The sequence below is a fragment of the Mesocricetus auratus genome, unplaced genomic scaffold (assembly GCF_017639785.1).
Source record: "Mesocricetus auratus isolate SY011 unplaced genomic scaffold, BCM_Maur_2.0 Super-Scaffold_100676, whole genome shotgun sequence".
NCBI classification, from domain to species: domain Eukaryota; kingdom Metazoa; phylum Chordata; class Mammalia; order Rodentia; family Cricetidae; genus Mesocricetus; species Mesocricetus auratus.
The window spans coordinates 184,401,658-184,411,972 of NW_024429266.1; the positions used below are offsets into that span (position 1 = coordinate 184,401,658).

A 10,315-nucleotide genomic window follows, 5' to 3' on the forward strand; every position below is an offset into this window, starting at 1 on the left:
TCACATGAATGTGTCTATTAGATTCAAAACATGCTTTGGACACCAGGGGAGGGCAAAGCGACAGTCCAAAAAGCTGTGCTAAGTTAGTAGCAGAGTTGGAAGCCCAATTCGATTATTTATGGATTCTTTTCAGACTGGAAGGGGAGGAGCATGCAGTGGCTCTCATACCAAGTTCAGTGAGCAGCTGTTCCTTCACAGCCGGAGCTAGGAAATGGAAGAAATGGACTTTCATTGCAGCCAGGGGGAACTGGGTTATGCCTGGGGAGGGATAGCCCCATGGCAGGCCCTGGCAGGGGTGGTACCCCTCCTCTAGAAGATTGGAAATGAGTAGATCCTGATTTGCATACAGCAGAAGACTAGGCAAGTCTAGAAAGGTTTTTCTCCATTTCCAAAACATCTTATTCACTTGGCTTACATGATTTCAACCCCCACTCCTCTCTTTGTCTCTTTCCCTCTCCCTCCCTCTCCCTCCCTCTCCCTTTTCCCCTCCCAGCTCGTGTTGTCTCTCTCGCTTTCCCTACTAGCAAGCTAGCAAGCATTCTGTGTAGCTTTCCATGTTCCTGTCCTCAGCCGGGGATGATCCGAATACCTTGTTCTGCTGGGCTGCAGTTAGCTTTGCTTTTCAGCCAGATGTCAACTCAAGCTCGCAACAGCTGCGATCAGCTGTTGGCAGCGGGGGAGCCGGGCAGTGAGGTGGAAGCTCCTGGTCTCTGGCCAAGGCCTAGTGGGAAGACCAGTGTCTGCCATGCAGCTCGTCTCTTTCTGTTGCCACCTCCGTTGCTCTGGCCTTTTCTTTGTGCATACATTACTTTCCCTCTGACTCAAATGTTCTAGCCTCTCCTTGGGAACTGGAAGCCATTGTGCTTTACCGTGGAACTCTTACAGCGCTGGTTCCTTCATGCCCAGCGAAGGAACCAGAGAACTTCTGCTTATGAAGCCACCTCCAACTTCACCTGCTGATGAAGTGCTCTGTGACAATAGGGGTGAGCCTGGATCCAGCCATGTTTACAGCCTCACCTTGCCTCTATCTCTGCCTGGCCGTGAATCTCTGACCACATACTTGAATTCTGAGCCCTCCAGGTTCCTGCCATGCTATGTGGGATACCTGCATGAGTATGCTGGGAGAATTACAATACAAAACATGCAGGAACATGCTTTCTCTTGCACAGGACTGGAGGCAGGCGATGTGTCCTGTGTATGATGTCTCTTCCTGGGTAGGGTCTCTACTTTGCTTCCTCAGAAGTCACAGACACTACTGGATGGCCTGGCGCCATCCCAATTCTTCTGCTACCCTAGGGGCTCCTGTACTTTCATTTAAAAGACTTGTTGAATTCCATGGATGAAATGGATGTGTGAATATCATAGTGCTGACACCAAAATTGTCATTTTTCCGGGGTTAGAAAATGAGATATCTGTAGCATGCTTCACTGCAAAATAGGGATGAAGAGGCAGAGACAGGAAATAAAGCATGGGGTTTCTCTGTGGGTCTGAGGAGGCAGAAGCTCATGTTAGACATTGATGTTTGATAAAGCACATGGATAGATCATGGAAATATTGATGAGAAAGACTGTTGACCAAGCTTCGTTATTTATAATCCTTGCCCCAATTCACCCAACCTCCTCCTTGGACTTGGGTCAGCTTTCTTTTGGCTCAGTGGTACAGCTGGGAAACAAGATTACCTCCAAAACTTCTGGCTAAGAACCCCAGGGTGACCTGCTGGGATCTACATGGGATCTGGAGACTGGTCACAGCACAGAATGGGGCATCGGGAAGCCCCTATCAGAATAATTGGAAGATATGATTGCCACACTGACCTAGGTCACGCTCATCTGTGGCCCCTCTAGGAACTACATCCTGATATCAAAGGAAGCTTTGGGAGGTGATTGGGAGAGAGAAAATGCGACCCCAGGCTGACTTTTGTGGACTTGGACTCTTATATCCCAAGGAAATTGTTAGTTGGGCTACAGATTTCCTCTTTGTCTCCTATTTTCTAGATTCAACAGCGAAGAGCTAATCTGTTGTTCAAATCTTGAGATTTCATTCATAGGCATATCTCCCTTGCCTTCAGTGTATACTCTTTATGTATATTTTCATTTTAACTATTTATTTAGTGGATTTATGTTCATGTGGTTTGCAGCTGTGTGTATAGTGTATGTGTGTGTGTGTGTGTGCATGTGTATATGTGTCTGCACATTATATACATGATACAGATGGCAGAGATCAACCTCAGGCTGGTTCTCAGGAGCCACCCATCTTCAGAGATGGAGTCTTTCATTGGGGCCTGGGACTCACCAAGTAGGCTAGGCTGGTTGACAAGTCCCAGCAATCTGACTGTCTCTCCCTCCTCAGTACTGAGATGACAATCACATGCCACCACCCCCACCTTTATTGGACCAAATGCAGGAGTACATGCTTGTACAACAGGCTCTTTACCAGCTAAGCTGTCTCACCAGCCTCTCAGACCCCACCCATTCTGAGCATTCCATCTTTCTTTGGGCAGGTTCAAGGATTATCGAGAGCCACCATGGGCACCAAACCCATATGAGTTTTCCAAGCAGTACTGGTCTGTCCTGTCTGCCCGTTTGGCCTTTGTGATCATCTTCCAGGTGAGTTGTTCAGGTTACAATTAGACAGGATGCAGGATACCCAAGGAAAGACTGTGATAATGCCCTGTCTGCCCTTCATAGCCAGGTGCTTATGGGACAGTCATCTCTTTATATGGGGGAGGGACAGGGTTTTAAAGTCCTTTGTAACAAATGACATCACATTTGCATGTAACCCACCAATATCCTCTCATATACGTTAGCTCATGGCTAGATGACATGGTAACTAATGCAATGCAAACTCAACATGAGCAGGTGTTGAACTGTCTTGTCTAAGAAACACTAGGAGCGCAAGCCTGCACATGTTCCCATCGGTGTGATTTTGTTTTCTGTTATTTTTGATCCATGGTTGGTTGAGTCTGAGCATGGAGGGCAATGGATACAGGGCCCACTTGCGCGCTGCAACATGGGGAACTTCATACATGGCAGGCAGCAGTTAACGTAAAGCAGGAGGAGTCCCCAGAGAGAGCTTCTTTGAATGGGCGGACTTGGCCAAAAGATAAATAAAACCCAGAGAGGAATTATCGGGCAGATGTAGAGTAAGTTGCAGAGTGGAGATACTTGCCCACTTAAACTGGAGAAGAAAAGAAAATGAGGAGCTATTGAAACAAGAGTCTCAGCCCCGGGACAGACAAACAGCACATCCCTTCTGTCAGCCTGAGAAAGGTCTCAAGTTCGGAAACTTTCTTCCTGAGCTCTTGGGTCTCTCCTTTGTTAGCATTGTTTACCATGGAGACATCTGGTTGGAGGGGCTGGCAGGAGTCATCTAGCCACCCCCGGAATGAATAGCAAACTCGAGCTCATGATACCTATCTTTGACAATAGCCACAGCTCCAATTGCGTTGTCCCTGAGCTTCTCTGGGCTCCAGGGCCCCTAGTTCCCACTCAGGGTCCTGTTGGTCTTTAAGCAGGGGCCAGAGCACAAAGCCAACCCTTTTCTCTTCAGCTCCCTTGGCTTTTGTATTCCCTGAAGGCAGGTCTCTGGGGGGCTCTAGGGTGTCCTGCCCCTCAGACTCCAGCCCAGGATGTAGAGAAGCCCACCAGCTAGTCTTTCACCCAAAGAAGACGCTATTCTTCCCCTGTAGAGATGGGCTGATATGTTTGAAAACTTGCCTAGACAACCCCCTGCTGCCCCCCTACTCCATCTCCTCACTTGCCCATATGTCACATGTCACAGGCCTCTCACATCGTTGGCAGTGGGTAGAGGAAGAGTCTACATAACTGGGATTCTCTGGAAGCAGTTGCTCCCAAAGTCTTTCCTTGAGCTCCCAGGACCATGACGTAGAGTTCGAGGGCTGTTTCTGTCATGGTTTCCCAAAAGGAAACACACAAGTGTGTAGTTTGCAGACAGAAAATGATCACAAGCTGAGTAATGTGTTAGGTGAATGTGTGGGGAGGGGAGGGTAGACTTGAGAAACGAGCAGCAATCAGAACATGCTGGCTTGTATTGTTCCATGCCAGGCACCATAGCCTGATACTCATTCCCTCAGAGAGAAGATGCTCCCAGGAAGGGCTTTCCTAGCCCACCTGTATATCCCAGGAGATGCCGCTCAGCAGGGAACCTCATGCAAGTGTATGTAAAAGCTTGGCATCAACCAAGGAGAGCTGCAAGCAGAGTCCCTGTTAGTGCCAGAATGAGGAGACCATGAGACGTAGGTGGGCTGGGCTAGAGCCATATCAGTGAATACACCTAAGGTCCCCAATACTGAGGACAGAGGGACAGCTGGGAAGATGAATGGGGCAACTGCCACAGTGGCAGCCCTACAGAGGCCACTGTGCTCTGTGGTCACTTCTCTGGAGGCCCCAGTCGAGAGCTTTTTAGTCACTTCCTTGTAGACCCCAATCTAGAGCAAGTCAGGAAGTGTTAGGACAAATGATATGTGAAGATACTCTGTGTATGGTGTAACTAGGTCCTCCTGAAAGGAAGGCCCTCTAGCTAGCTGCCACTTACCATGTCTTGCCATTGCCAGTATTTGACATGTATTAACTGCAGCTGCTTTGGGGATAGGTTGAAGTTGTAGTAATTTTACTAATGGGACACCATTATCAGCAAGGACATCAAAGGACACTTAGGCTTACTGGTAAAGATCACTCAGCCAGTGAGTTGCCTAGCATTCTGTTTAGTTTCTTCCCTTCTCACCAAGTATGGGCACCAGGATGGTCACTATGAAGGGGACAGGGTGGACGGTGATGAGCTATTGTCCACCTGTGACCTCATGTATCACAGCACCAAGCCAAGCCTCACTCTTCATATCCCTTATTTGGGCAGAACCTAGTGATGTTCCTGAGTGTCCTCGTGGACTGGATGATTCCTGATATCCCCACGGACATCAGCGACCAGATCAAGAAAGAGAAGAGCTTGTTGGTGGATTTCTTCCTGAAGGAGGAGCATGAGAAGGTCAAACTGGCGGATGAGCCCACCCGGAGGAGCCAGGGTGGTGGGGATCGGAGCAGGAGGAGCCGTGCAGCCAGCTATGCACCCTCTGGCCGCAGTCAGCCAGGCAGCATAGCATCCTCAGGGTCCCAGCACACCAACGTGTGAACCTTCCTCAGTTGGCAGCGGAAGAGGCATGTGACGCATGCGCACACCACGTGTTCCTGTAGCACAATGGCTCCTCTTCTGCTGGGAACTGACTTGCAGGTGTCTCCAAGAGAGAGCTACAGAAGGGAAAATAAAAGTGAAAGCATGCGGGAGGGAAGGGAGCGGTACTGCTTCTCAGAAACTCCAAGTTTCCGTTTCTTTTAGGTCCTCTTTTGAGTTGTGTCCTTTCGGGGAGTTGGTACCCCACGGGGGTTTCTCAACCCTAGATTCCCTGGGGCCCCTTCTTGCACTCCACCATCATTTTAGGTGGAAGAAGTGCAGTCAGGGCCCCATCCATGCTAGCACCCACTATACCTGATCACTACCCACTTCCTACTGTCCCCCTAAAACAACCTCTTGGAGACACTTGCGACTAGGGCCACTACAAGGCTGAGTTACAGGACTAATTTCTGTGGCCACTGGGCCTGATGGTAGGGACAGAGGTCCTCTCTGGGCTCATCTGAAGTTCATGCGATAAGGATGCTTGGATACAATACACCTAACCACCTTTTATGCAAGTACAGATTTAAAATAAAATCAGTGTAAAGATTTTTTTAAATGCATCCCTTGTCTTTGATGGCTTGTTTCTTCTCCTCTCCCTCCCTCTTTTCTCTCCTTTCCTTTCTTTTCTCTTCTGCTTTCCTCTCTCTTTTCTTTTCTCCTCCTCCTCTATGCAGGGGATAAAAGAGAAAATTCCTGTCTGACAGAGCTTGCAGTCCGAGGACAGATGATGAACCCACATTGTGTAGCGTTTTAGATAATCATAAATGCAGTGAAGAAACACTAGGTAGAATACAGTGCACATGGGGGCACAGGAAGTGTGGGGGTACAGGAAGTGTGGGCACACTCAGAGCAGTTGAGCCAGGTAAGGGGTGTTAAAGAGAGGAGTGGAGGCTCAATTTTATATTCATTATAGAGTATCAAGAGGTGCATATTGAAATGCTAACACAGTCAGTTGGTAGCAGCTTTCCAGGACTCTCTGGGAAATTTTCATGAAGAGTTGGTTGTAAAGGTCAAGTCTCACTCATCACTGCCAATCATGTTTCTCAGCTCCTCCTGCAGTCCGGAGACTAGCTGTCATATCACACCATCTAGACACATTTCCAGTTCCGTGCAGGCCAGTCTGACTGGTTAATGCCTGATTATCAGATACAAAATAGGCCTTGCTCCAGAGGAAAGCAGAGAGGGTTCCCTGGTGTTTCAGCAAACCCTGAAGATGAATGGATGTAGCCAGAATTGGATATCCTTCATTTTCTAGATCCCTCCTGGGCATATGCATGATTATACTGACCACCAACCCTTGCCCCAGAATGTAGCCCCTTCCTTTGTGGTAAAGGCACATATGCCTCTTAGAATCCCAGGTAACCATGTCCCAGATCACTACATTCCAGATCACTTCTGTACAAGGAATCCCTTAGCCAACAATAATTATATCTGTAACTACTCCTGGAGCCTGGGTGCTAAGTAGAGTAGCATAGAAACATGACAACAGCTGACCACAGATGTAGCTCTCTTGCAGACAGTGTGGCCAGTGGGTAGGCAATGAGAGGAAAGTGTCACTTCAAGGAGAATTAATGGCATGGAGATTCTAAGTGTGAAACAAGAGGGGGTCTCCAGGGTATTCCTCTTTCTAGAAGCCATGAGAAGAATCAATGATCAAGTCTTGTCTCCATCACTAAGATGCCCACTTAACACTGACTGAGTCACACCCCCATCCATGAGATGCCTGCACTCTTCAGATCAACTTCTTCCTGTCTTAAATCATAGGAAACATTTCTTATATGAGCACAAAGGTAAAATTTGCTAAGTTCCTGTCTCAAAATATCGGCTATGATTTTGTCACACTTTGTGTTTCTGTGAGATAAATGGAAGTCTGGCTTATAACCTTATAAATGCATTAGCCATTGGTTACAAAATGAGAGAGTGGGAGAGAGGGAGAGGAAGAGAGAGAGAGAGAGAGAGAGAGAGAGAGAGAGAGAGAGAGAGAGAGAGAGAGAGAGAGAGAGATCTGATTTAAATGGCTGTGTGAGATGCCACTGGCCTGTGGGAGATGTTTCTGGAACTGAGAATTAAATGTTGAAACCAAAGGGTCAAATTTGCTCTACAATGTCTTTCAAATCTGTAGACTGGCAAAATCTGGGGTTAAGAAAGATTTGAGAGGGGCTGGAGAAATGGCTCAGCAGTTAAGAGCATCTGTTGCTCTTGTAGAGGATTCTGGTTTGGTTCCCAACACAACCATTTTCAACTTTAGTTCCCCGGCCATACGGTGCCTTCTTCTGGCCTCCTTGGGCACTAAATGTATGTAGTACACACACACACACACACACATACACACACACACACAGACAAAACACTTCTGTTTATAAAATAATGAGCCAATCTTTTTAAAAGAAAGAATAAGAAAGCCGTAGCATTTTTATATTAGCATATTCATTCACTAGCTGGCCAGAATACACACTTAGTTAAAGATACTGTCGCATCCCTTTGGTTCTGGTGCTCACAGCTCTATCTAGTGATGGTCACAAATCAGACCCTCTTAGAATTGTGGGAAGTATAAGGGAGCTTCCCAGGGCAAGATCATATCCTTGCTTTGGGATAGCCTTCTCTCAGGGACAGGCACAGCAAGACTAAGGTTCACCCTGTGTCTATCCAGGATCACCCTTGAGGATTCCCCCAGTTCCTGAGCTCCCTGTACTGGTGGGTGGTTGAGGACCCCCTGGTGCTTACTGTACCCAGGTTTTCCTTCTACTCAATTCTCTTGTCCTCCATTGCCCTCCCCCATCGCTCTGGAGCCCATTCTCTGTTAAGTTCCCAGACCTTCATCTTGGGGCTGCTTTCAGAGAACCTGATCTAAGACACGGGGTATGTGAGTGCTCTATGTCCTTAGCAGATGCATTTCTGGACTGCTTTCACATTGGAATGATGACTTGGCTGGATTTGCCATTCTCAGGTCATCATCTTCTTTTTCAAAACATCGTGGCTATGGCAATGAATCCATGTTCTTCCAGGGTTTTGGAGGACCAGCCTCTGGAGCTGGCTTGATGGACATTCCTTTTCGAGTCCTTTGTTTCTACTGCTTTGGTGCATGTGAGATTTTAAAATTGATTCTCACAATTCAAAAATCTGACTAGGATCTGACTCTATGTGAGTTCCTTTCATTTAATGTGCCTGGAATACAAAGACGGGCTTCTTTACTCTTTCATCTCTGGAGAGTGTTCCTCCAGGTTGACAGCAAGTTCCAATAATATGCATTTCAACTGCCCTGAAAACTTCAGGGAAAACTGAAGTTCTAGGTTGACTCTGTAGCCTGTGGTCTTCATGCCCACCACCTGCTTTTTCAGCCTTTTAGGGCTCTGTCCTAGCCCCCTCCATTCCAGTACAACATCTTTCCTAGAGAACCGTGATGCCCTTTCTCCGTTGTCTTCTCTGACTTAGTCCATTCTTACCCTCCAATACTTTCTTTAAGTCCCATCTAAACACTTGATTGTATAAAGCAAGAGGATGTGGTGACAACCCCCCAGCCACTCCCCAGTCAACTGCTGTCCTGCATTGCCTGTGTCAGTGGTTCCTCAACTTTACCAACAGTGTGTTTTCCAAGACGTGTTGCCCATCCAACAAGTCAAGGGGTGGGACTGGGTGAGCATCTGCTTCTGTTCTGACACGCACAGTTCTAGGTTCCCTATAGCATGGGGCGTATGAAAGGTGTGTCTCATTGCTGATGACTCAGTCTTACCTTCCTCCTTCCCATTTGACTCATCTTTTCAACATGCACCTGGCCATCTGCGACCCATATGGCCCTCGCCTGCAATTTCCACTCTTGTACCCACCCACTCTAATATCTAAATCTCCCAGCTACAGCAGAGGGCGCCAGAGAGAAGACCCCGCCCTTTATGCAGAGCCCGCATGCATTCTGAAGGCAGTCAGCCTCAGCGGGCAGCCCTGTTTGCCCAGCTGGTTGACCTCCTGCCCCCCCCATCCTCTGCTTTCCTTTTCTTGTCCATCAGGGCAGTGAAGGGCAGTGCCAACAGGGATGAATCCTTGCAGAGGCAGGCTAGAAGACACAGTGGGACTGACTGATTCCTGATGTGTGAGGCTGCTATCTCCAGAAAGGAAGAACAAGGCAACGTCCAGGTGGAAATTCAAAGAGACAGGTCTTGTCAGTTCAGGAACCTTCTGCTCGAAGGCCCTGGCTTCCTCTCACTTCCTGTTCATCTGATAGAGAGTCTGCACAGAGGACAGAGGCTTCTGAGCCGGGTTGTCTTGCTCATTTAGGGGGGGATGAAGCCTTGGACCCTAAGGGAGAGAGACATCCTTTTGACGCAGACCCCCCACCAGAACCTGTTCCTAGTTTGCTCCCAGCATGATGGGCTCTGCTTGGCCTGCATCAGCTCTGCAGAGAGCATGTGTCAGCTTCTATCAGGAACCACATTCGCTTGTTTTGAGGGAGGCTGCTGGCTGAGAAACAGATCAGGCCCCTCAAATAGGCCTCTTGGTCCCTTCCCAGGCCTCATTCTTGCTGCGTTCTTACTCTCTTCACTTCCCACCACGTCATCCTCCTGCTTGCTTTTCTTAATTGCCGACACCTGGCTTCCCTCTACCCACCTGTCTCCTCAGTGTCTCTTGTCCTTGCCTCAATTTATTGCCTGCTGTCTTTAACAAGGCAGGGCTACTTCTTTCATCTGTCTCGCCAGTGGTCCCTGGTTTCACCTCGGGTCTCCTGAATCTTTCCATTCCCATCGGCAGTGAGGGGCTTCCATGGGCTGTGCAGGGCTTCCGGTATGAAGCCTCTTCTGAAGAAACTCGTGCATTGAGTTGTTGCTCCCTAGCTGGTGGCACTATTTTGGAAGGCTCTGGAAACTTCAAGAGGAGGGATCTGCTTATTTTGAGACTTAGGTCACTTGAGTCTATTATCCATGACTCCTTCCTGCCGTCCTCACTGCTTCCTGTCTACCTTGATGTGAATAGCTGTCTTCTACCACATAACTCCCACTGCCTAAGCACGGGGCCAGCTGCTAAAAGACTGAGCCCTCTGAAGCTGTGAACTGAGATAAATGCTCCTACTTGAATTATAACACAAAGAGAACTTAACATAGGCTGCATACATAAGGCTCCTTTCCACACACATTGTATC

At 48.1% G+C, this 10,315-nt stretch overlaps 1 protein-coding gene across 1 annotated transcript in view; it reads left to right on the top strand.

Annotated features, from left to right (window-relative positions):
* Ano2 (anoctamin 2) overlaps nucleotides 1-5,747 on the top strand; it is a 332,087-nt gene extending 326,340 nt beyond the window's left edge. The window contains exons 25-26 of the mRNA XM_040737100.1: nucleotides 2,501-2,606; nucleotides 4,873-5,747. Of these exons, the coding sequence (XP_040593034.1) occupies nucleotides 2,501-2,606; nucleotides 4,873-5,145 (379 nt within the window). The 3' untranslated portion in view covers nucleotides 5,146-5,747. The remainder of the gene's footprint in view (nucleotides 1-2,500; nucleotides 2,607-4,872) is intronic.
* The last annotated feature ends 4,568 nt before the right edge of the window (nucleotides 5,748-10,315 follow it).